The following is a 27,250-nucleotide window of genomic DNA, read 5'->3' on the forward strand; positions in this document are numbered from 1 at the left end:
CGGCTAAAAAGTACAGCAAAGCACTTAATGTACAGGTTGTCCTAGTAATGAAAACATGGTGGAGAAAGGCCTTCCCACATAGCAAAGTAACTCTTGAGTGAACTGTTGGTGTTCAAATTGCACCCCCCCACTATGTGTATAGTTTGTGTGCACAGGTATTCTTTGCACTCTCATTTGTATAAGGTGGGTACGGAAGATGGATGGAGGTAAAAAAGCAGAGTTTACAGCAACTGATTCATTGATACTTGCACTGCATACTGAAATGTCACTAGATACTGCACTTGAACAATGCTTTGAATAGGAAAGTATAGGTTCGTTATTAAGATTGCTTTTTCATTGTTTGCTAAAAAGCAATAGCTAGCCTTTGACTTTCAAATGGGAATGCTACAGGTTTCTTGATTTAGTAGTATGAGAACAGATGTAGTGAAGTCTGCAATAGGTGTTATTACACTCCTTTTCTCCTGTTTTAACGTTTTCTATTTCACAAGTTGAGGCTGGGCAACATCTAATCAGATTTAGGCAGTTTTGTGTAATAAACTTGTCATGAATATATTTTTTTGAGGGTGTGCAAAAACTTGCACAAAAGCTGGTGTGCTAGCTTGTACTGCTTTTAAAGTGTTTGCTACTGTTTTAACAGATTTTACAAAAAAAAAAAAAAATCTAAGCTTCTTTCCTGTAACTAGTCTAGTCCAGGTACAGATTTGTTGTATCCAGGACTGTTTTGTAAGTTTCTGAGCCCCTCGGACCTTTCTGTGTTGGAAGGAAGCCTTTTAGCTCATCATAGGTTAGTACTAGGCTAACTGCCTTTGCGAGCCATTGTAAGCCTAGCCAATTATCCCTTGTGAGAGACCAACCTTGCACCTTGTGTTTGTAAGGCAAGCACCTTAACCATTAGGCCACCCTCCCAACCCCTGCTAGCTGATTAAGCTAATTGAAATGCAAGTAGTAAAAGAACAAGCACGTTCTCAAAGAAAAATTGAAAAGCAGACTTTCTGACACCAGTAATAGTTTACCTCCGCTGTGGGAGTGGTAAGCACTAAGTACCCTGTCTACCACAAGAGGAGTGGTTTCTGGTCCAGAAATTGTAGTTTGTTGGCTGGGCAGTTTTTCCATCCCTTTCAACTTTCTGGTTTAAAAGGCTGTGTTTGCACGGGTTTGAGCACTGTGCAATGACGCTCAGCTGAGGTAAACTATTACTGGTGCCAGAATGTCTGCTCTTCAATTTTTCTCTTAGAACGTGCTTGTTGTTTTACTACTTGCACTTCAATTAGCTTAATCAGCTAGCACTTTAACAGGCTTTTGTAGCATTTATTGTAGCACACTTGAGTGCTAGCAGCACTTGCTGTTCCTACATAGTAACAGCACCAGTACTTATTAATTATGACCACCCCTCCTGGTATGATTGTAGGGCAATGTGCTCTGCTTTTTCCTGCTAAGCTGGTGCACTTGTGCATTAAACTCTGTGGCAACTGTCTAATGTACACAGACAACCCCCTCCTCTTACCTCCCAACACTCATACATGTGAGAGTTGCACTTGTATCACCAAACTGGAAGCAGTGCATGCTCCAACCAAGACCGGACTAGCTGTTCAAGAGAGGGTCAACACCTGCAACTCCCTACATAGAACACAGCCCTCCAAAACACCAATCATCACAACCCACACATGGAAACACAAACCATACACCCACTTTCATGGAGGCTCTCAATAAAAATTTATACAGAGACCCCCGAGACGGAAATGCACTCAACCACCAGAACGCACCACCAATTGCAGAACACACAGCTAACCACCACAGTGTGCCCCTCAACCTAACCCCTTAAGGCAAAACACTTTTCCCAATGTACTAATCATAGAAGACTCAATTGTGAGGCACACTGATATCCCACTCACTAGGTTGAACAAGAAGGTGACAGCCAGTTGTCTATCGGGCACTAGGATCTGCCACATAACACATGCACTCGGGTCACTCCACAAAAAGTACAAATATGACATTGTCATTGTCTGTGTGGGTGTGAATGTCCTGAAACGTACCTCCGTGGACTACATGATGAGAGGTGATGGAACTCTCAGATTGTGGCCCAGGCAGGTATAACCCTAGCCCTGAGCAGTATTATTTCATCACCCAGAATGATACCACAGTTGTTGTTTGTCTTTTGGCTTTTCCCGGTAAGGGGTTGCCACAGCGGAACTCCAGTCCGCTAATGATTGGCAGTAGATTTTTACGAAAAGCCGAGGTGCCAGCTTGATGCCCAACCTTCAACGAAGGCATGCCCATTTACGCACGCATCTCTTTCTAAATGCTACCCAACCGCGGGGAGGACATGCAGACTCCACACAGAAGGCACTCCCAAGCCCAGCCGGGAATCAAATGGGAGAACCTCTGTGAGGTAACAACGCTACCGCTGTACCACCGTGGCAACCCAGAATGATACCACAGTACGAGCAGAAAATGATTGACTTCAGTTTTGTAAGTTTCTGCTGTCAGTCTAAAGGGATCCAGTATCTGTCTGCATGGGATGACATGATCGACAGACCTCAATGCTTTGCCAGACACAGCCCGCATCTGTCACCCCTGGGTTTCCGGTTACTGGCTAAGGTTCTTGCCACCCCTGTAGTGCCTTTTTTTAGCAGTGTTCCAAAGACCAAAATTCCACCATAACAGTTGTAAACCAATACAATCTGAGGGTCATGCTGCTCAATTCTAGAAGTCTAAATCTCAAGATGCACTCGCTCAAAACGCCCCTCAAAATGGAAAATGACATCTGTGCTGTAACAGAGACCTGGTTTAGAGAGGCAGAATGCACCCCAACGCTTGCAGGCTATGACTTATTCCATACCTTTCAGCCCTAGAATATGGTCGGAAGCTCCAAAGGCGGTGGTGTCTTCATATTCTTCAAGGATACGCACACCTCTAGACTGGTAGACAAGCATAATGCATCTGAGATACTTCAGGTACAGCTAACACTGGATAAGACGGTGATGCAAGTCATAGCCTGCTACAGAACCCCTATCATGTCCCTAGACTCTCGCTCCAAGTTCCTAAGCTCCCTGGAATCTATCGGGGTCCAACCCAATACTCTCATACTTTGGTGACTTAAACTACCCTTCCATCAACTGGGAAAACTATTTAAGTACCAATGTACAAGCCCAACGCTTTCTGGACTTTATCAGTTCCAGTGCCCTGGACCAGCTCATTCTGACCCCCACTAGAGGAAGCAGCATCTTCAACCTGGTTATCACCAACATGGGAGACTGTTGCTCCACACCTGCAGTCAGTTCCTCCCTGGTTAAATCTGACCACAAACTGATCACCATGGAAATCTCCATCTCTCCTACATTCCGCCGCTGAGGTGACCACCCTGAAAAACTTCTCTAATGCTTACTTTGAGCTTCTAAAAGTAGAGGTGGCTAACATCTCGGCACCCATGCCAAAGAAAAAATAGCTGCATGACTGCCAAATCATACAGCAATGCAATGTATGAGCATGTACACAAATGCATGCACCTTGCCATACCAAATAGAACTAAGACACACTCCTCCAAAAAAAGCAAGCCAGTCTGGTGGGTCCACCGCCATCAATAAACTCTATAACAGAAGGAAGAAACTGTTGTAAAAATGTCACAAGACTGGAAAACCTCCCTTGGTCTCAACAAATAGCTGAGATCCCTTATCAAATCCTTTGAAGTCAGCTATGAAGGCAGAATTACAGCTGACACCAAAAACTACGACGAAGTCTTCTATAGCTATATTAAAAACCTCCAAGGCAATACCCAGATTTGCTGCGAGTTATTGCACAATGGCACCTTCTATACTGAGTCAAGAGATATGGCCATCATATACTGGCCGACAGAAGATTCAGTACCAACTTTACCCCCCCCCCCCAAAGGGCCCAATCACAATACCAGAAGAAAGCCTGGTACCCACAATTTCTGTGGCACAGGTAAAAGCTGCATTGTCCAAAGCCAAGAATAGAGTCCATGGGACCTGATATCCCTGGCTGCATACTACATGAGCTACAATATGAACCGACACCACATCTGTGTGCCCTGTTCAATCACAGCCTTACCTCAGACTATATCTCTAATGAATGACGCACTGCTACAGTCATCCTGCTCCATAGAGAGGGAGCAACTACAGACCCTGGGAACTATCACCCCATTAGCCTGACGAGTCTGGTATGCAAAGCTATGGAGCACATCATCATGGACCTGCTTAAAGATATAGGCAATCTCCAAACTCTTGACCCCACACAGTTTGGCTTTGTCAAGGGGAGAACCTGCTTGCTGAACCTGGTTGACTTCTTCGAGGCAGTCACCAAGGCTGTGGATGAGGTTAAGGCAGTGCATACAGCCTGCCTTTGATACCATTCCACACTCTGGTATCATTGATAAACTCACCAAACTAGGCATCAGTCCTTACATCACTAGGTGGGTTGCAGATTGGCTCAGAGAGGACCCACAGAGTGAAAGTTGCGGATTCCAAGTCACTGTCGACCAGTCATGAGTGGTGTCCCACAGGGCTCATTCCTGAGCCCTCTCCTGTTTCATCTACTTCTCAGAAGTCCAGGCAAACACAGGACGACTCTGGTTGACCAAGTTCGCTGATGACTGCAAGCTAGGAGTCATTATCAACTCCAAGCAATGCAAACATCCTATAAAAGGGCCTCTCTGAGATCAGTGACTGGTGTTGGAACTATGGCCTGAAGTTTAACGCCAAAAAAATGTTGTCCCCTTTGGGGAAAAACTCAGTTCCCATGAATTACCATGCTGATGGGAGCACACTGAACGTTGAAAGGGCCCTAAGAGATCTGAGCACCCAGGTCAACAGCCACCTCACCTTCGACCACCACATTGCCACAGTGGTCAGAAAGCCCTTCTACGTGGCACATCTTATAACCAAAGGTTTTGCATCCAGGAAGAAAGAGGTCATCATCCCTCTACTCATCCCTCAGACAAAGCATTGAATATAATGACCCGTTTGGCATGTACCTGACCAGACACCTACAACAGCTGGAGAGGCCACAAAAGTACCTCACAAAAAGGATTCTAGGCATTAAACACATGTCCTACATGGACAGACTCAAGAAACTTCAGCTGTTCAGTGTCTTATCTAATTAGAGGTGATCTCTGGTCGACTTACAAAGTCATGTCCGACCCAGCCCTTCTTGAAATGCTATACCTAAACTAAAGAAATCCCAATCCCTCCAAGCCACATGCTCCAGAGAGCACAGCATCATTACCACAATTAAAAGAACATGCTGGAGGGACAGGTTCATCTCGCAAAGACTGCTCATACTCTGCAATAAGCTTTCCATTCATGTTGAGCATACCTTGCTGGCCCTCCAAGAGAAATCTTGACGAGTGGATGAGGTAACAAAGTTCACCCCAGGGGATCACTCCAGTTGCCCTACTGGATGGGGACCCTGTGAACTAACATTGGGTGGCACCGTGCCTGGGCAATTTTTGTGGGCTAGGCTTGTAAAGGCTCCAAGACCATTAGTCTAGTATACACCTATGAATCTGTTTCTTAAGGCTTCTTATTTAAAACAGCATTCTGCACTTCACTAACTTTTTTCCTCTTTCTGGTACTTGGACTACTGACCATCAAGCTTCCCTCAGTGGGACCCAAGCCCTTTTGTTCCCCCATACCAACCATCTGGAGGGTTGCTATTTAAGATGCCATGAGGGTGCTTTATGCCTCTGCCAAAGCCTTGGATCTGTCTGCTCACTACAGAGATGTACCCTTCACCATGGTCGTTAAGTCTGGCATGTTCTCAGATCAGGACCTGTAGGTGATCATATTTGTCCTTGACCATGGGGGAAGGTGCTTTGATATCATCCAGCTATGTCTGGTGCATCTCTTACCAGGACCCAGAGGGTGTTATCAGTCTGTCCTCAGCTGGCAGGCCCCTTACAGCCAGCAGCATGCATCACTCCAGGAGCCGGCTATGAAGGTCATCCCCTGACCTCAGTTACTTCTTTCCTCATCAGTTGACATAGGTTCCGCATCACACTGGGGAATCCAGTGCCCTCCCTGTGTCGTGCATATTCCCATACCCAAAACTTCCACTCTCTCTAGTCAATGAATTTATGCAAACATGTACTGCCCAGTCAATTTGTTCTTCACTCAAGTCTTCCTGCCCAGATTTTTCAGCATCTGAGCTACTTTATTCAAATTCTGTATTCAAGGCTTTTTTGTATGCCATAGAACCAGGGCTTAATGCAATCATTTTTTGGATTGCAGGATTAGACCATTAGCTTCCCTTCCTGTATCAAAATGACATGTTAATTCCTCTGCTGCAGCAAGAGCTCTTTGGCCCATTTCTTCCCAGGTGGAGGTGAAAGTCATTTGGAGAATGGACCAGTACGCAACTCTTGCAAAACTGTCTTATCTCCCCATCCCCCGGCAGCTTGTAAACTCTGTTATAGCTGCTCAGAAGGTTCGGGTGCAGTCCTGACAAGTGATGCTGCTTAATAGCAGATCCACCAGGCTTATATTACAGGTGATATGTTGGCATTCCTTTGGGTTTTGCTCATGCAAAGAGCCAAACTCTCCTTCACCCAGGATGGGCAAGCTGGGATTTGTCTGCTCAATACTCCCTTCAGTCCCTTCTAGCACCTATGCTACTAGTCAAATATGGGTTGTCTGGATGCAGACAGGGCTTATCCCTCGGTGCCACAGGGCTGGGTCTAACTGAATACTGTGAAGTTTTTTTATTGTTTTATGCAATTCATTTTTAATCAATGTCACATAACTAAAGTTATTTGTAACATCCTTATGGAGAGGATGAATCAACTGAAGACTTTGTGCAGTAAAGTGCTGGTGCACATTTCCTTCCACTGAAGGAGACTGATGAATTTCTGGTCAGCTAAAACTTGAAGCTATGCAAGTACCGGTTGCTTCAACTAATATCACTCTCACACACATGCACAAAGATGCACGTTCATAATCTGTTTGTTTCTGAGCCACTGTTATCTCTGGTCTGAGCGTTCTCCAGAACCAAATCAAGGCAACCAGACATGTATGCAGTTATACCGATGTGACATCTATGTACACTGCTGAGTAGTCCATGAAATCTGAACAGTATTTATTCATTCCTTGTTTTATCCATTTTTGTATCATCTGATGGCTACCTTCCTTCTATGTGTGAACATATTATGCAGTGGCACATTATACTTGTATGTCCTAGGACATTAATCTGCCCTCTGCCTCTGTTTCTGAAGCAGTCATATGATGATTAAACCCTTCCACCATAAATCTGTCATCTTGAAGTACTGTACCTTTGTGATTGAGCACTGCTATTGGTTACATAGTATTCTTATGACTTCACATGCTCAGCTTTTTATATTTCTGAGTAGTATATTTTCATTGTTTATATTCAAAAGGAACGTGAAGAAGAACTGAAACTGCTGAGAGAGAATACTGAACGGAGCAATCCATGGGTTGAGAATGATAAAATAAATAGAAAAAGAAAGCGGGATTTGTTGGTAAGTAACATTTCTGCCCTATGGGTATGTCTTTTATTTGTACTGAGCACAAACTTAATGTTTGAGAACCAACTAATTCACTTTCACAAAAGAATTTAGTTCATCTTAGCAGATTTGGCTTAATAAGATCCCAAGATGAAAATGTAACAATTTGACAAATTACTTTTTATGTCTTAACATCACTTTTGCTCTTTACTCTTCCTTCCTTTCACAATTCACATTTGGGTGCTGGCTAAATAAAGATGCAAGATTTACCAGAACCATTCAGTCATCAAAATAATGCATATTGATGTTTAATCTGTAAATAGTCTAAACACCACATTCTTAATGTTGAAGGATGCAAATGCCTTGCAGATGCAATTCTGGTACGTTTCAGTCAGTCATATGATTCCATTCTGTTTACACACTAGCAGCAGACAGCACTGTGAAACAAAGCAGGAAGATAGTGTATATCATGTGCTCTGGTGCCCTGAACCAAGTGGATCCTGGTTCTGTAAACTTGTGTAATCAGTCAGTTAGATTGGGGGGGGGGGGTAGGAGAGCTTTTGGACAAAAGTATCTGATATTGATGCTTGAGACAGTTGAGCTGAACTTTCAGATATTTAATTTAGAAAGCACTGGGAGCTGGTGGGTCACCGGTAGTATCAGTATAAAAAATGCAGGAGTATAAGATTTCCAATATTGCTTCTCACTGATCAGCAGATTTTCAGCTCTCCCAGATGAAAACAGAAGCTGAGGAAAAGGAGTGCCACTGAAAATATTTTTTGGGGGAAAATTCACTTACTGGCCATTAAATCCACCGCTTAGATGCCAGCAAAGAAGACATTTTGAAAAGTGGAAAGATTATAAACCAGAAAAGATGAAGAAAACAGTTTAGAAAGGATTTTGCAGCTATTCAGCTAAAAGCATTTCAAGGTTCAACGTTGGTACTAGAGACAGCTTAAAGTAATTTGGAGGAAAAAATAAATCAAGTGTACTCAGAGGTAATGTAAATGAAACATTGAAGGAATATATTGATTCAAACAAAAGGATGGAAAAATAGAAGCTTTAACTAGCCATTCAGATGAACCTGATACAACTGCAGCAATTAAAGGATGACATGAAGAAAAAGCTTGCAGAATGAGGTTCCTCAAGAAATGTTTAAAAAATAGCTTGAAGAAAGCACACAGAGAAAACCTGAGATTTTCAGCTGTACGAGAAAAACTGGAAGGAACCGACTGTATTCATTTCATTAAAGCACAAATAAGCAACTGGACTGGTGTTCCACAGCAGAATTTAATTGAAAGGGCACATTGTGTATGATCCAAACCTCACCATGAGAAAGTAGCCAAGACCTATATTAGTAATGATGCAATCATACCAGCAGAAGAAGTTGATCCTGACAAAATTGTGGCAGGACAAAGTAGTAAAAATTGGAGACATCAAGAATGTTTGTAGAAAATCATTATTCACTGTACAGTGACATAAGAGAAGCAAAGTTATCCCAGCAATATGGGAATGTAGAGAAGCAGGTGTGAGATTCAAGCTGCTGTATCCAGCTGTGTTCAAAGTGTTTTTTTTCTGGAGGATCAAAAATAATTTTGTGACGCAGAACCGCTAAGTTGGATATAGTCTATTCAACAAAAAGTGAGTCAGGAAGCAGAAGGAGACTGATTCTTATTCTTCTGATGGTAAAGTTAGTGATTTTGCAAGTGAAATATTTTCCAGTGTTCCAAAGGAAGATGCTTGAAACAGAAAAAAGAAGAGTTGACTACAAGAATTAGAAGTACCTTGGACTTGAACCAGTGTCTGGTGTTAGACGAACAGGAAGACCATAATCAACTCTGAAATTAGTGACTGAAGACTTGAAAGCAAATTTTTGAAATCTAGTTCTGCAAAAAAAATGGCTGACAAATGGAATTTAGTTGACTTTAAACTTGTGGGTGGACTGAAGCATATGCCCCTCTTTGTCATTAATCTTTACAAGGACACTTAGGGGGAAACTGTAAATCAGTTTCTTACCGTTCATATTAAAAAGTTTCATGATATAAATTGCATGTTGTATACAGTAAAGTTTTGTGTAGTACATAGGGGACTTTTAAATGTGGATGGGGTGTCTTTTCAGTGACTGTGAAAGATATTAAAGTAAACAAGTACTTTGCAAGAAATTGTTTACAGTATTACAAGAAAGAAAAGGCTGGACAAAAGCAAGCTGAATGTTCATATACTGTGATCTTGGTTTACTGGGGTGGAGTGTAAAAGTGCAGTGATCAGATTATATGTAGAATTGGGATATTGTCCCCTTATTTTAAGGGTGAATGTCTAGATTTTACTACCTTTGGTTTAATTTGTAAACCATGATGAAAGCCATGAGGCTACTACAACTGCAAAGATATTGACTTAATGTTTCACTGGCAAGTGTTCACTGGAATCCATGTTTGTAGCTGAGGGCAGTTGTACATCCTTTAAAATTTGCAGAAAAATAATTGCAGAGTACATTTCCAAGGTGACCAGCTATCTGCAGGTGCAAGCAGTTAAAATTGAGAATTGAGTATTTACTGAAGGGAATGCAAAATTTAAGGGTGCAGTGGCAAGCAGGTCAGTGAATTTTTTTTAATTTGTCGGAAGTAAGAGGTAACCTCCCTAACAAATTTAATATTTTAATGCAGTTAATAGAACAGATATAATTTAGTTTTATTTAAAGATGGCAAGTGCATTTTTGTTGGGGCTAAAAGTTTTCTGAAAGCATTCAAGCTGTTTTTCATATCTGGGAGTTGAGATAAAAAAAGATGGCAATTGGTATAAGTGGGTGCATAGGCTGTAGCATGTGCTTTAGCATGGGTGACCTTAATTTTAAGTTAGATAATGCATGTGGGTGCAGCCATCAATTTGGGGTAATAGTTTTCTGAAGGGTTAAACTTCAGTTTTGAAGATGTACATAGTTTTGTGTGTATTCCAAGTTAATAGGGGATGGGGTGTTTTGTATTTAATTTGAGAGTTTTCTTCAAGTCTTAAAATATGGCATAGGTTCAAATGGAAATGCGAAGAAACTGAACAAAAGAGCAGCCTGCTAAATGTTAGTATATGCATGTAACAAAAGCTGGAAATACATATTCAAAAATAATGTCATGTATAATAGGTAGGAACCCTACCTTTTTGTCATGAGGGCATGATGGCTGTGCTGTCCATATTATCCTGAAATGTGAATGGCCTTGGGTATAGATAAGGAAAGAGCATTGAATTATATTAAGAAATGCAGAGTGCAGAGATTTGAGACACATTTGGAAAGTAATGAGTGTGAATTTGAAAGAAAGGATTTCAGAATGGATATTCAGAAGAATATTTGGGGATAGGGGAAAATGAGTAATTACAAATTGCTAGAGGGGCTCCAATAGGGATAGATGAATAAAAGACAGATTTGTGGTAGCAAGGGAGAAGGATTACAGTACATTCCGCCAAAAACTGCTGTTACAAAGCATAAGAAAAAATTGAGTACTGCTTTCAGCAGAGAATATTTAAAGGTGGGAAGTGGAATTTGGTTTGCAGTAGTGAAGATGTATCTGGGAGACCTAGAAGGGACAATATAATAAGAGGGTAAATTTATGAAAATATTTAGCATGGAGATGTGAATTCAATATTAGGAACTCTGACAGTTTATGTATTATTCCCCAAGGTATACGTGGGCTAGACTAGATAGAAATTCTGTTTCACAGGAACATGTGCATTTAATTGAAAGCTTCAACACACATTCAGTAACTATTAATCATGTACCAATAATAACTTTGATAAAAATGTGGGGTAATGAAGTAAAAATATAACACACTGGTGCTTTCCTACCTACCTGTTAGAGGAATTTGTGAAATGGGAAGTGGAAATTATTCAAGAATTAATGGAGAAGAAAGAAATATCCTCAGATGTCCTTCTGTTCATCTGTTGCAGTGTTCTTTACATGAGTGTGTTGCCTGCCCAAGTGGCCCAGTGTTGGCCAGTATACCAAAGTCTTTTACTGCTGTAAGGTATGCAGTACAGCCCATGTAGGCAGCTATTGGACATAGGCTATAAAGGTGACATACACAAGCACCATCCTTGCCTTCTTTGCTGCCAGTTGGATCACCAGTCCCAGATGTCACTCTGCTGCTGGAGTAGTGTTTCTCCTTAAGATAAGTGCCCCATTGTAGAACCTTTTGTGTCTTATGTTGCTGTATCTCCCCCCCTTGAGTTAATATTGTCCAGGAAAAGGAAGTGATTGTGGAATGCAGATTCCACACAGTCACTCACTCTGTCTCTCTTGTCTTGGGCCCCACCACGACCATAAGAACTGTTCTATCTGCCAGTCGTTCGTTCCAGGACTCTTCAAAGCAGACTTTCCTCCATTACAATGTACCTAGAGAACCAGTGTTTGAAAATCCTTACCAAAAGCACAATGAAGGGTTCCTCCAGCCCGACAGCTGAGCCTACCATGAAGCAGAAGACCAAAAGGCCTGGGCTGAAAGCTTCAGCTACACTTCTGTCCACTGACATTTCTCCCGAGGTGCATGGTAGCCCGGAAATGCTTTCATATCCAGATCCTCAGGCCAAGACCATTTTGCAGGCTGCCTTAGACGTGAACACCAGCCTGTCCAGTCAGCCCTCTGAGGCATCTGGTACAGATGTCCTGGGGGAGCCAAGGCTCATTCTGTTGGAAAGCCCTTGTGGAATCGCACACATCTTGGTGAGGGAAGAAGTCGATTCAGATAATCATGAATGCAGGCCTATGTCCGAACCCCAACTTTACATCAGATGAACGTGCTTGCTAAGAAAAAACAAAAGACTAAGCATCCATCCCTCCTCAAGACCCCCCAGAAAGAGTGGCAAAATTTTGCCCAAGGATTATTCAAGACTTTCATGTCCTTAAGACCTACTGATGGGTCCTCTGCTCCTCCCTTTTCCTGACCTACCTCACCACAAAAAAGGGTCAGACAACAGTCTACTTCAGAGGAAGAACTTTCATCTGATGAGTGACCCCCTAGCCTACTTCTCAGAAATTCCTTCACCATTAGACTATGCCTCCCCCGAGGAAGAGTCTGAGACGGACTCCCCTATGGAGGAAATCTCATTTGGGGAAACCCTTTTAAAAATGAGGGCCCACTTCAAGTGGGACAGCACTCCAATGTAATTTGCTCAGAAGAGGTACAATGGCCTCCTCCAGGTGGAACCCCCCAGCCCTTCAGCTATCCCACCGGTTATTCCTGCCTTTTTGGATGTCTTTGCTTTCACGTACCTGCATCCTGACTCTCAGCTTTGGCCCCTAAGAAGCTGGACAGATGCTATAAAGTCCCTCAAGACTGCAACTTCATCTTTAAGGCCCCTTTTTTCAAACTCCTCAGTCTTGTGTATGGCCTCAGACAAAGCTCTGAGGTCCCTTCCCTCTGACAAAGACAGGCAACTAGAGAGGCTGGGGAAGAAAATATATACAGTTCGGCTGTAATAGCCTTTAGGGCTTTGAATCATCAAACACATATAACCAAGTATTCCTTGGAACTTATGTCACAGAGATCTAAAATGGTCTCTGACTTACCTGATTAAGAAAACAAGGCCTTAGCCTCTTCCCTAATTACTGCATCCTCCCAGGTGGCCAGTCACTTAAAATGCAGCTATAATGCTGTTGAGGCTACCTCTAGGACAGCTGCCTCTGCGTCAGTGTAGAGAAAATTTGAATGGTTAAGGCTTCAACCCCTCCCTGAGGGACACCATGGCAAAGTTCATGGGTGCTCCCCTTGACAATTCTGCATTATTTGGTCAGACTTCAGCTAATCTCTTAAAATCACTGCAGAAAAAGAGTAAAGATTTAAAAGAACTCAAGCACAATGTGATCTCAACAGTCCCCAAGTTCCACAGGAACTACCCTTCCAAACAGATATTCATCCACAGGCAAACCTGGCCCTCCCAAGCTAAGCCCTCCAAGGGGAGCAAGAAAGCTCATCAGTACTCATCCCCCGCACACACACACAAGCCACCTTTTCCTGACAGAGCAGGTTCTTCCTGACTCCTCCGGACTTCTTGCTCTACCCCTCTTTCCAAACGCATTTCCCTATCCCTTCCAGCCTGGGAATTCATCACACAAGATGCCTGTATCTTGTAAATCATAGAACACTGATATTTCATGGCATGGGAAATGGTGCCTCCCTTTAGAGGCATCCCACAACCACCTGCAGAACAAGTACACCTCTTCCCTCAGTTATTGGCAGGCCACATGTTCCTAGTACCCAGAAAGGAAGGCCCCTGGAGACACATTCTAGATCTCTCCTTCCTGAACACCTTCCTAAAGGTGCCCTCCTTCAAAATGCTTGCCCTTCAGATCTCGTTTACCCTGATCTTCCCATAGCCCTTTCTAGGCTTCATAGACAGATGTCTACCCACATATTCCCATTCGTCCCAAGTTCAGGAAATGTTCTTTTCTCTGTGGCATCCTGGTGCTTTCAGTTCTTGGCCTTGCCTTTTGGTCTTTTTACAACCCCAAGAATTTTCACAAAATGCATAGTCCCAGTAGTCGCATTCTGCAGACTCCAAGGCATTCAAATTTTCCCTTACCTGGATGATGACCTGTTCCAGACAAACACCCCAGAGGAACTGCAGAGGAATCTCCACTGGCCATTGCCATCCTACAATAACTAGGATTCACAATCAACTTCAAATAACCTGCCCTCCACCCATCCCAAGATTCTTTTTGGGTTCACATTCCAAATGCACAGAATGATAGTGTCCCATCCACCTCAAAAGGCACAGGAGCTCTGCCAAACCTTTTCAAAATCTCCTTCCCCTCCACCTTTTGTCAGCAAGGCAGTTTCTCAGGATCCTTGGACAGATGACTTCCACCATACCCATGCTGCATCTCTGGCAAGGCTTCATATGAGGAAGTTTCAGTGGTTCCTGAAGTTAGTGTGGACACATGCCTACCGTCTGGAATTTCAAATTCTTCTCCTACCTTGCTTGAAGGAGCAGCTTCTATGGTGGATCTAACAAATGTCACTCAACCCGGGACTTCCCATCCACCCCCTGCCCCCAACTCAAGACCCGTACACAGATGCTTTAGATACAGGCTGGAGGGCTGTGTTAGGTCCCCATACTGTACAAAGTCTATGGTCTCCCTCTCAGAACAAGGATCACGTAAATGTAAAAAAGATGAAGGCATTGATTCTAGTTGATCTACTCACAGCATGACTGTTCTCTGGTATGTGAACAAGCAGGGGGAAACCAAATCCTACCTCCTGTGCAGATTAGCTTTACAGGTTTGGGAGCTAGCCCTCCAACTTCAGATTTCTCTGCAGGCAGTCTGGATCCCTTCCAATCAGAACTCTGTGGCAGACATCTTGAGCAGATCCACAACACAGGCCCACAAATGGATACTTCATAGGGATGTGTTTCTGGACATAGTCCGCCAGTGGGGTATTTCTCAGACTTGTTTGCCTCCCCTCTGAACAGACAGCTTCCAAGATTTTGTGCCAGGAAACTTCACCCCCTGACATGGAAAGTGGACACCCTATCAATATCCTGGAAGGGGAAGTTTCTGTATGCATTCCCTCCTCTTCCAAATGTCCTGATGAAGATTCAGCAGGACAAACCAAAAATCTTGCTGATAACTCTCTATTGGCCAAGACAGCATTGGTTCCCCTTCTGCAACTAGCCAAGGGCAGTCATCACAAGGTACCTCACAGAGTGGACCTACTCACACAGCACAAGAGCTCCCTCATCCACCCATACTTGACAACTGTACAGGTGACACTGTGGTTGACAGAGCCCTGATACCTTTTAGACACCTCTTCTCATAGAATGTGCTTAAAGTCCTACCCAATACCAGGAAATCTTACCTATCCAAATGGAAAAGATTTTCACTGTGGTGTCTTTCTTATAACCTGGACACTAACGGTGGATCTCCCTCTGGTTCTTTCATACATGTGTGAGTAGCTCAGTACTGGCCTAGCTTATTCATCTGTAAAAGCAAATCTGCGATCCATTTCTGCACGTCTCCCCCACTCCCCCTTAGCTTCTAGATTTGAGACTGAACAGTTCCTCAGAGGCGTCCTCCACATTAGACATCCCAGGAGGCCTATGCCCCCTTCCTGGGACCTAAACTTTGTGATGGAGCAGCTGACCCTCGCACCCTTTAAGCCAGCTTCTTCTAGCTCCATAAAACACTGCACCTGGAAAACTGTCTTGCTGCTAGCCCTCAGTTCTGCCGGAAGGGTCTCTGAGCTCCAGGCCGTGATGCACCCCCCCCCCGATCTTCCAGAAAGACAAGGTCTCCATTTGCGCCAACCCCCCCACCTTTATGCCCAAAGTGGTTAATGTGTTGTCCTTAAACCAAGCTATCCACCTATCAACCTTTTTTTCTTCTCCCCAAAACAAGAGTGAGAAGATATTGCACACACTTGATGTGCACAGACAACTCAGATTTTACTTTCACAAAACTAAATCTATTAGGAAATCAGACAAACTTTGTCTCATTACATCCCAGGGCTCTGAGGCTACCTCTGCCCAAACAAAACATTTCTAGGTGTATTTCCAAGGCCATTACCTTCTGGTATGCCTACCATGGGAAAACCCCCTCCCTGCTTGGTCAAAGCTAACTGCACCAGAGCATGTCCCCCTGGAGCCTTTCTCAAAGGGCTAGACCCCAATTCTGTCCTAAAGGTGGCTACCTGGACCTCTGTCCACACCTTTGCCAAACATCAGAAGTTGGATTCTATCTCCTGATCTAGGGCTGGGTTTGCCAGAGCCATTCTTCATGGCTTCCTGGAAAATTAATCTGCTAACTCCACCTCCCTCTCTGCATGAGCTTTGGTACTCTCATTCTGTAAAAAAGGACATAGAATAGTTATGTAAGAACTTATTATAATGGTAGTTGTGCTTCTCTTCTCTGTTGCAGTATTCTGTCCCACCCCACTTCTCAGAAATAGGCAATTTTATGAAGATTTTGTGTAAAGCAGATGTGAAAATCAAGAGTACAAATGGAAATATTTATGGAAGGCTTAATTATGCCAAAGTTAGAGGTAGACTAGGCTCAAAACTAACAGTTAAGATATGAAGTGATGAGCTAAAAACAGTGATGTATAATCTATCTTCAGGATAATCTCCAGGAACAGATTCTGTGGAAGCTTGGAAATTAGGAGGGAAGAAAGTGATAATGATTTGGAAGATTGTTTAACAGCATGTTAAAAGGATGGGAAGCACCACCATCTTGGAAGAAAGCTATGGTGGCTGTTACCTTAAGATGGCAAAGACTCCAGACTGAGCTTCGTATGGACCCAATTCGTTTCTAAACCACAATTAAAAAGTGTTTGTCTATACTAAGTAAAAGTATGGCAAAGGTGTTGGCAAATTTGATAGATATGTATCAGTGTGGTTTTGTGGAGGCGAGGCAAACATTTGACATTTTTAGAATAGTTCTGATCCAGAGGAAAGTAGAATATAAGAAAATATCTCTGGGTCTTGATGTAGAGAACATTTTGACAGAGAAAGCTGGGGTTTTGAGTAGGACATTAGAAGCATTTGCATAAGGTTAATTAGAAACATTTATGAAGGATTGGAGGCAAGAATTAAAGTGGGAGGGTTCCTCTCAGATTAACTGTGTTTAAACAGAGGAACCAAGCAGGGGTTGTCTTCTTTCCCCTTGATTTACTTCATATTTGGAGGAATTGGCAAAGGAAATGAACTCAGAAATACAGGGATATAAATGGTATTATAATCAAGAAAAGTTGGCTTTATTTGCAGATATTTTAATAGGTTCATAGGTGTGTACTAGGCTAATTGCTCTGGAGCCTTTACAAGCCTAGCCCATAGGATTACCCTGGCATAGTGCCACCCGACCTTAGTTCCTAGTGCCTCTGTCTAGTAGAGCCACTGATCCCTGGGGTGAATTTTCTGTTTCCCATCCACTCATCAAGATTCCTCTTGGAGGGCCAGTGAGGTGCTCTGCTTGACATGTATGGGAGATCTATTCCATAGCATGGGCAGTCTCTGGGTTATGAACCTGTCCCTCCAGCATGTTCTGTTGATTGTGGTAATGAGGTTGAGATCTCTGGAGCATGTGGTGCAGAGGGATTGGGATTTCTGTAGATGTAGCATTTCTAACAGAGCTGTGTCAGACATGGTTTTGTAAGTCAAGCAGAGATCACCTCTAAGTAGGCAATATGAGATAGAATAGTTGGGGGTTTTTGAGTCTAGCTATAGAGGACAAATGTTTAAGGCCTTGGATCCTCTTTGTGAGGTACTTTTGCTGCCTCTCCAGTTGTTGCAGGTGTCTAGTGAGGTATATGCTAAATGGGGTATTGGACTCTACGATTGGCCTAATGAGGGAAGAATAGAGGGAGACTATAACCTCTTTCTTCCTGAATGCAAAACCCTTAGACTTTCTGACCACAGTGGCAATGTGGTGGTCAAGAGAGGTTGCTGTCAGGCTGTGTTCCTTTATCTCTTATAATGCTTTCTGTGTTCAGTGGACTACCATCGATGTGGTAATTCAAGGGAACCGTGTTTTTCCCAAGGGGGGCGATGCATTTTTTGGCATTGAGCTTAAGGGCATGGTTCTGGCACCAGTCGGTCTCATTGAGGCCTTTCTGTAGGATGTCAACATCACTTGGGGAGTTAATAGCTCCCAGCTTGAAATCGTCTGCGAACTTTGTCAGCCAGAGTCCCTTTGTGTTAGCCTGGACTTCAGAGAAGTGGATACAAACAGGAGGGGACCGAGGACCAAACCCTGTGGGACTCCACTCGTGACTGGTCGACAGTCTGACTTGGAGTCAGCTACTTTCACACTGTGGGTTCTATCTGTGAGCCAGTTTGCAACCCACCTAGTTGTATATATAGGGGTTGATGCCTAGCTTAGTGAGTTTTTCTGATTCCTGAGTTGAGGAATGGTATGAAAGGCCTTGGCCAGATCAAGGTAGGCTGTATGAACCACCTTGCCTTCATCCACAGCTCTGGTGACTGACTCAAAGAAGTCAACCAAGTTGAGCAGGGGTCTATATTACAAGATCGAAAAATCACAACCAACGCTTAAACATCGAAAAATCCGGAAACTCGAACTTGGTATTGTGGGGGGCTGCACCCCCCACCCCACTAAATATATATTCCAGCTCCGAGATTGCACTGCATTGAGGAAAGGGCAAATATTCCAATCTTCACTGTACCACGATCTAACACAAAGCACTTCGAGGTCCGGTCTTTTTGATGTCAGCGTTCAGTTATTTTTCGGTCTTCTGATATAGACCCGTTGAGCAGGCATGATCTACCCTTCACAAAACCAAACTGTGTAGGATCCAGGGTTTGGAGATTTCCTATATCCTTATTTATTAGGTCCATGATGCATTCCATAGCTTTGCATATCAGTCTCGTCGGGCTTAATGGGGTGATGAGTCTGTAGTCGCTCCTCCTTTGTGGTGAAGGCTGACTGTAGCAGTGTACCATTCAATAGGGACAAAGCCTGAGGTGAGGCTGTGATTGAACAGGACACACAGGTGAGGTGCCAGTTCACTCTAGTTCATGTAGAATACAGCCGGGGATATTGTCAGGTCCCATAGAAGCTGTATTCTTGGCCTTGGGACAGTGCTGTTTTAACCTGTACAGCGGTAATGCTTGGTGCTTGGCAATCTACTGGTATTGTGATTGGTCCTTGGGGAGGGGGGGGGTAAAGTTGGCACTGAATCTGTCGGCCAGTATATTGGCAGTATGTTGGCTCGGTATAGGAGGTACCATTGTGCAGTAGCTCAGAGCAAATCTGGGTATTGCCATGAATATTCTTTACATAATTCTAGAAGGCCTTATGGTTGTCTTTACTCTCTGCTGCAATTCTGTTTTCATAGCTAGCTTTAGAGAATTTGATGAGGATCTCAACCTGCTAAATCCAGAAAAGGACATCTTGCCATTGTGGAACATTTTCAGGCCGTTTCACGTCTTTTCAGGATATAAAATTAATGAAGATAAAACAAAGACTATAGCCATAAATTATGTACCCACACACTAATTGGTTCAGCCGTACTCATATTAATGGAGACATAAGATGAAGTATTTAGAGTTTGGCTTAAAAAAAATGCTTCCATTATGGCAGCTAAAGATGTGTGGAAAGAGACAAGTGTAATACAAACCTTGAGAAACTGAAAATGCTTATTTATGGATAGTAAAACACAAGCAGTGAAAATGTTTAGTCCTTTTAGTCTTGTATGCAGGTCAGGCATACTTTTATCAACTGAGGAGAAGTTGTGGACAATAATAAAGAAATGAAGGAATTTATCTGGGAAGGAAAGATGGCAAGAGACAAGTGGGATATTGATCCTTCCAGTGGAACAAGGTGGTTTAGGTTTACCTGATTTGAAGGGATATTTTAGAGTTACACAGTTGAGGCTCATATACACAACAGAAGAGATGGTTATAATTCAAAGTGTAAAGGGATGATGAAGCAAGGGGGAAGTTCAAGAAAGAGTGGAATTTTGGATGCAGATCCTTATAGAATAATCATACAGAATATATTCATGAAGTAGCAGAAAGTATTCTAAGAACTAAGCCAGTACGAGAATGGAGAAAGGATATTTTGCAATAGGGATGACTGCAAGTAGGGTACAGAAAATAGGCAAAAGGGGGCTGGAATTCACTAGAGAAATGTTCCAAATTGACAGATATCGGGAGCGAATAACTTGAGCAGAAAAGGTAAGAGTGGGATGATGCCAACAAGACATTTGGATTGCAGGTTAGAGACAGTCTTCCCTTTCGAGTTTTGATCTGAGCACAGGCAAAGAGAAAGGGATAGGAGAATTACAGGTTCATAATGTTTACTAGGCTAATGACCACAAGGGCCTTTTAAGACTAGCCATGCATCTCAAATCTCTGACAAGTTCTGATACCCTTGATAAGTGTAAGCAGGGGCTTGGGAGATGAAACATTTACAAGCTGGGGCCTGGGAGATTAACCATTTAAAGGTTGCCTGTGTCCATTAGAAACATAGGAGCTAAACCAGGGCTGAATTCCCTTTTCCCCATCCAGTTCAGATTGCACTTGTGTTAGGGAGGAACTCTGTTTCACATGGATGGGGAGCCTGATCCAGAGACTGGGTAATCTCTGGGATACATACCAATCTCTTCAGCAGGTCCTATTTATATCACAGGCAAGGTTTAAGTCTTTAGGATGGGTAATTCTGGTGCTGCTGTTTTGCGGATATGCAGGAGGTCCATCAGAGTGTGGTCTGAGAATGCCCTGTATGTCAGGCCTAGATCTCCCCTCAAAAGTCTGTAGGATTTTGTGAAAGACCTGCTCTGGCAGAGTTTTTAGTTGAATCTAGAAAAGAAACAGCTGTTCAAAAAGGGATAATTAGTAGGGCATATAAAATGGTGGTGCGGTAGTGTTGTCTCACAGTAAGACGCTGTCCGGTTCGATTCTCAGCTAGAGCGTCTTCTGCATGGAGACGTGCGTGAATGGGCATACCTTCGTTGAAAGTTGTGCGTCGGGGCCGGTAACTCTGCACGTAAAAATCAACTACCAATCATTAGTGGACCGGAGTTCTGCTGTGGCGACCCCTAACCGGGAAAAGCTGAAAGACACAACATAAAATATTGCATGATAAGTGTAAGAATTAGAGGAGGTTAGAAAAGATTAGTAAGAGACTGTAAAAGAAGTTGACAAGAAAGCAATGGGAAGACATATGTATGGCTCCCAATTATGTAACAAAGTCTAGAAGGTTCAGAATCTTTGCTTGTAGAGGCATTTTTATACACAAAGCAGACTTCAAAGAATTTTTCTGCTAGTAGATAGCAAATATTTGTGTGATGGAGAAGTAGCGACTAGGAACATATGTTTTAGGAGTGTAATGAGTTGGCAGATTTTAAATTTCCTACAGAGAAATATTGGGTGAGCAAATGGCTATAAGGGAATGATTGTTCTGAGCTGGGATACAGGATCTGAATTGCCCAGACATAGCAAGGACTTGAGTTTTTAATTCTGTTGGCTGACAAAAAAAAGCAGTTACTAAAAATGGAAATCCATCTACACCAACTGTACTTGAGGTATTGAACATTATAAACGAGAAAAGAACTGGAAGAGGAGTCTTTAGAAAAGGGAAGGAGCAAAATGCATAGAAGCAAATGGAAATTGTTGGAACAATACATGCAAAATCCTCTGGAGGAGTAGGTGTGAAATTTAGGGGAAGGCAGGAATTCAGCTTTTTTAAATGTTGAACTGACTAGCAAGGGATATGGGAGAAATAGATTTTATGCGAAGTGGTGGTAGGAGAGGTAATGTAGTATTTGTGCTGCATTGCCCCCCTTTATATGTGAATAATAAGAAAAAAATTAAGATGGCTTTGAGTCACAGTCAAGGCAGAAAACCACCTTAATTCAGCCATGTAAGATATTTGCAGGTGACCATTGTGGAAGCAATAGATGATAAAATGACATGTTGATGTGGGCCATCATTTACCTGTCTAGATGCTTTATTATAGTATTTTATCCTCCAGATGCCTTTCTTCATCCCTTTTCATTCGTTCACCTATCCCAAACTCCCTTAGTTTTTAACAAGTGTGTCACACTTCAACTTGCAACACAACTTTGTATACATGAAAATGGAAAACGCTGATTTTTTTTATTAATCTTCATGCATCATTCATTTCCTTAAATAGCTATGTTTACATCATGCTTTCATGTTTTTAGTACCTACTTAACCCTTCCACATCGCACATTTTGACCACTGTTTTGTATGTATTGATCCCAGATATGCCATTTATTTGTATACGTTTCCTCCATTCTTGAAATAGCACACTTCAGTTTCTTTAATTTGATAGTGCTGAGTACATCCCTTACAGTTGATTTAGTCTCTTGCATTTCATATCGCTTTTTTTTTGGGTTCCAACAGCATTCATTTTGATAAGGAATGTTGTGTCTATGCTCTTCTAACCATGTATACCAAGTGAAAAACCTCTCCTTATTTACTGCAATTCGCCTCAGCATTTTTGTCAAAGAATTCTACAGAGACTTTCAAATTCGTCTACCCCATACATTCCCAAAACACGTTCCCAATTTCCACTCTTATCTTTAACATTTCCAGCACATATCACCCATTTGGGGTGAAGGATCTGTTGAAATCTTATTTGCACTTCTATTATTTGCAATGTTTTCTAGGGCCAATTTAACTTCAGTGTTCAGGACTATGCCATCATATGCAAGATCCTTCTTAAATATGGTTGCACATTCCTACCACTTCTCCTAAATGTCTTCTGTTGTTCAGTCACACGTTTTATTTCATTTTTACTTGGAAGTTTTCCTTAATGTAGCCAATTCTCTCGAAGCGATCTTGTCTCTCATTATCTTCCAGTTGACTCTGCTCATTTAAATATGCTTTTATTTTCTCTTGCTATTGTCTGAAACTGCATTCAGTTTGAAATGTTCCCCATCTCTGCTGCCTTTATCTCACCTTTCCTGTGCCACCTTAATATTTTCTTAGAATATTTTTTGTTGCTAACTCCTACACATCACAAACTCTTCTGTAGTTATCCAGGTGCTCAGTCCGCTAGGTCTGTTCACCTCTACTGCATTCTAGTTTGGTATTTTGTATTTAGCATTCTCCTTAGACCTGTTTAATTTGTAGTTTTTATGTTTTTGTATAACGTGCAATGCGCTCCCTTGCATTCTGAGTTATGGGAAACTTGTTTGACTCCGCAGCCTAGTTCTAGCTTTTGCCAGTCATGGTCATATCAATCTGCTTCTCTGTCGCATTGTACCACAGGTCTTATGGTCTAGATGTCCTCCTTTTAGATAACCGTTGTAGTTGCCATTACATATGGCATGTATCCTGCCAAGGACGCAGTATAATCGGGCAGATTGAAAAGCTTCAGACACCTTCCTTGCATGCCATACATCTGCTCTTAGCAGAAGTGGAAATGCTAATCTAAGAGGCTTGTATAGCTTCACTAAAACAACAACTTTTTTTGCTGCTACTCCGCATATGTAGATTTTTGTCAGCATCGCTTCATATTTTTGTTAGTTTAAGCACATTGTCTTCAGACATAAGTACCCCACTGAGTACCCATCCTGTTTATTTACAAAATTTTGTTTAAATCCTTGTCTGTCAGAGTGTAGTCGTATGACAAGTTTCATATAAGGACTTGCACTCTAACCTTATATTTTGTTTAGGGGCTGAACACTAGGTTAGTTTGTTGACTATCTTTTGCCCCCTAAGGCCTTCAGATTAAACTGTCTTTCTTGAACAAATGACTTCAGGATTTGACATGAATGGATATAACATCTTCATCCTCTGAGGAAGACCTTCCTCCCTCAGGCAAGGAAGTCCTCAACAGAGGTGACTAATCATACATTGTCCTCAGTAGCATATTCTTTAATGGACTATGAGGCATGTTTCCTGCCCTCGACTGATTCTTATGCTGTATGTAGCTTAACCATTCAGAGGCTTCTATGGCCCAAGCCTCTTGCATGTCCGTTAAAGCTGTTTACTTGGCTGAGCATAATGGAAAGGCAAAACAAGATTTATTTTATCTGGAGGTGCATGAGGTATCTACCTGGTTCTTATGACTTGCTGTTGAAGGTCAGACCATTGGCTTCATCAACAAAGAGCAAATGTCTGGACACTTCCAAGAAGCGCACACAAAACCAAACATCTTCCTGTGTAGTTGGAACAGAAGCAAAAGAGATTGGTTTGATTTTTCACAAGAGCTATGTAAATCTATTTATTCTTTTCAGTCTTATCTGCCTGCTGCTCCCAGTCCTATTAAGAGAGGGCTGCTTTTCTTTCTGAAGAGGCTTTATCAGATTATGACAGTGAAAGACTGGATTATGCCTCCCAATTTCCATCTCCCATTAGTTGTAAATTGGAGGCAGAGGACATGCTATCCTTCGAGTCCCATAATGAGGAAATTCTTCTTTCTCACTATTAAAGTGAGAGTGTTTTCAATGGGAGGGTGCAGAAGTTATACTTCCAGAAGAGGGACTGTGAAATATTAAATATGAACACCCTTAAACCTCTCATCATACCTCCAGCTCCTTCTGGGGGCTTTGAAAGATGTCTTCCCTTGGTGGTGCTTCATCTCCATCTCTAGATTCTCAGCCTCCAGCCCCTAAAAAGGAGAACAGGTGTTACACAATTCCTGAATCAGAGAAGTACCTTTAAAAATCCGTCTGACATTGAGGGATACTGATAAAGGTTCCAAAAACTCTCCCTCTTCCAAATCAATTTCTAATGATAGACAGCAGAGCTCTGTTTAAGTATGGCAATATGTGTACACTTCTACCTTAATCTTCTGAGCTAGTAACTGCTAAGCCCATATGGTCAAGTCTAGTTTGACTGACATGGTAGTCTGGAATGCATGGTAACAGATACCATGTTATTCTAGCAAGTTTCTAAGTTTATAAGAGCAATATTTAAAATCCATCGCTTGATCGCTGTGTGTCATGGGCAGAGTGGCCATTTTTCGAAGCTACAGGGAGCCACTGTAGAGGGGTGGAAGAGCCACATGCTGCTCCAGAGCCACAGGTTGCAGACCCCTGCTCTAGTGCAAGCCCTTGGATAGCTTCTTAAAGGTATATACACACGTATTGATCTACAGCCTCCTTCTTAAAAAGCTTGCCCTTCATGCAAAAGAATATCAGAGACAAGCATGCATTACTATGTACATTGGAAACAAGCTACAATGTTCCACATAGTTGCTTGGTATCTGCTACAGGGTTTAGAGATTCAACCATATCTCGTAATATAACAGATGGGACTAGATTTAGCAACAGGGGCAGTCTGTGGTGCACAACTCTTACCAGGAACTTCTGGATTTGTCATAGGAACAGAAATGTCCTCTGGAATTTCCTCTGGAATTGGAACACCAGACAACTCGCTCTAAGATATTCTCTCTCTCAGGCTATTTGCTGTGGTATTAGCTCAGACACCAGTCTCATATGTTTCAGATTCCTCTTAAAGTTGCTCCCTCTGATTCTATAATGTACAATCTCTGCTCTGGACCAGTATTCTTCACGACACCAATCCAATCATGACCTTTGAAAGTTTGCATCCTTACCACTTCTCTCCCTAGTAGAGGATTGAGCGGTTTGCTGGTTTTATCGTAGTAGGACTTCTGGGATAGGCGCTTCTCCAACAGATTGGCTTTCACTGATCTGTTCTTGACACATGGAACTACTGAGTGGTAATGTGGATGTTCATCGTGCATACAGCTGCAGTCATAACAGATGGGTTATCCTGCCGTCAGGCGGGTCCTCGGTCGGGTTGAATTCCATTAAAGAAGAATATGTTATTCTCTAGAATAATCTCCAAAAATAGGGCCAACAGTTCAATGAACTGGACATCCATTCGGTATACTTCCGAAATAACTCTGGACATATTCTATCCCTTCATTGTTGGGGATCACAGTAAATAAACTCTTAACGTCAAGTGTTACCATGAGATATTCATTCTCATAGCCTAATTTCGAGAGAAAATCATATAAATCTAACAGGAAATGCTTGCTATCCTTCAATACATAGGGGTTCTCATTAACTACCTTCCTTAAGTGATACTCAACAAAGAGAGAAAAAGGTTCAGTCACCCAACCTCTTCCTGAGACAATAGGTCTCATAGGAGTGTTCTCCAAGTTCTTATGCACCTTGGGTAGACCTTTAAGTATGGGTATAAGTGGATGATTTACCTTAAGGAACTTATAGAAGTCTTTCCTTATCAGATTACTTCTCAAAAGGTCATCAATGGTGTCAAACACTCTAAACACTTTCACCATATCTTCATTTATACTCAATTTCGTATAAGAGCTATCCATATTCAGCAGTATATTCATGCTATTAATGTAATTCTGAGAGTCCATTACTACAATTGGACCTCCCTTGTCCGCTGGTGTGATTATGATATTATAATCTGTCCTTAACTCCTTCAGAGCTCTCAACTCAGAGATGGTTAAATTCTTTCTCCTTTTATACTTCCTGCCTTTATCCCTAGTGGAATAATATGCATACAAATCACACTCTATCAGTCTAGAAAACGTATCCAAGACAGGATGCAAAGTAGGTACGTAAGTGCTAACCTGTCTAAAAGTGTTTGTAACTCTGTCCTTGTCAGTTGACCCATATTCCAACTTCAATTGGACATTTCTAATAAACATTTTCGTGTCTATTATAGTATTGGTGAGTTCGCTGTCTCTGCTAGGTATAAAGGAAAGGCCCTTGTTAAGGATCTGTTCCTCATATACAGTCAGTTTCCTTCTGGACAGGTTAATAACTAAAGATTCCCTTTCTTTCCCCACATTTTCTTCAATGTGGGTCCTACTTGTTCTATTTCTGTTACTTTCCTTTTCTGTCTCCCCCTGCTCATAGAGCGAGACCTCCCTCTGAACCGGGGGGACTGTATAGGGAAAGGAACTTCCTGTCTGGGGACTAGGGCGGTATCAGCCTTCCCATTTTCAATAGAAACTGTTTTTCTCTTAACTACTGAATCATTGTTTATCGTATTGAAAGAGTTCACTAGGACAGATTATAATATAACCTTTTGAGAAGTAATCTGATAAGGAAAGACTTCTATAAGTTCCTTAAGTTAAATCATCCACTTATACCCATACTTAAAGGTCTACCCAAGGTGCATAAGAACTTGGAGAACCCTCCTATGAGACCTATTGTCTCAGGAAGAGGTTGGGTGACTGAACCTTTTTCTCTCTTTGTTGAGTATCACTTAAGGAAGGTAGTTAATGAGAACCCCTATGTATTGAAGGATAGCAAGCATTTCCTGTTAGATTTATATGATTTTCTCTCGAAATTAGGCTAT

General features: G+C 42.3%; 1 protein-coding gene across 4 annotated transcripts in view; it reads left to right on the top strand.

Moving 5' to 3' along the window:
- LOC122809727 (anillin-like) overlaps window positions 1-27,250 on the top strand; it is a 1,124,352-nt gene that overhangs the window by 502,481 nt on the left and 594,621 nt on the right. For all 4 annotated transcript variants that reach the window (XM_044081431.1, XM_044081433.1, XM_044081432.1 and 1 more), the window contains exon 7: window positions 7,388-7,489. In XM_044081431.1, coding sequence (XP_043937366.1) covers window positions 7,388-7,489 — 102 coding nt within the window. The remainder of the gene's footprint in view (window positions 1-7,387; window positions 7,490-27,250) is intronic.

This window comes from Protopterus annectens, chromosome 8.part0, assembly GCF_019279795.1.
Source record: "Protopterus annectens isolate FY-2018-M chromosome 8.part0, PAN1.0, whole genome shotgun sequence".
NCBI classification, from domain to species: domain Eukaryota; kingdom Metazoa; phylum Chordata; order Ceratodontiformes; family Protopteridae; genus Protopterus; species Protopterus annectens.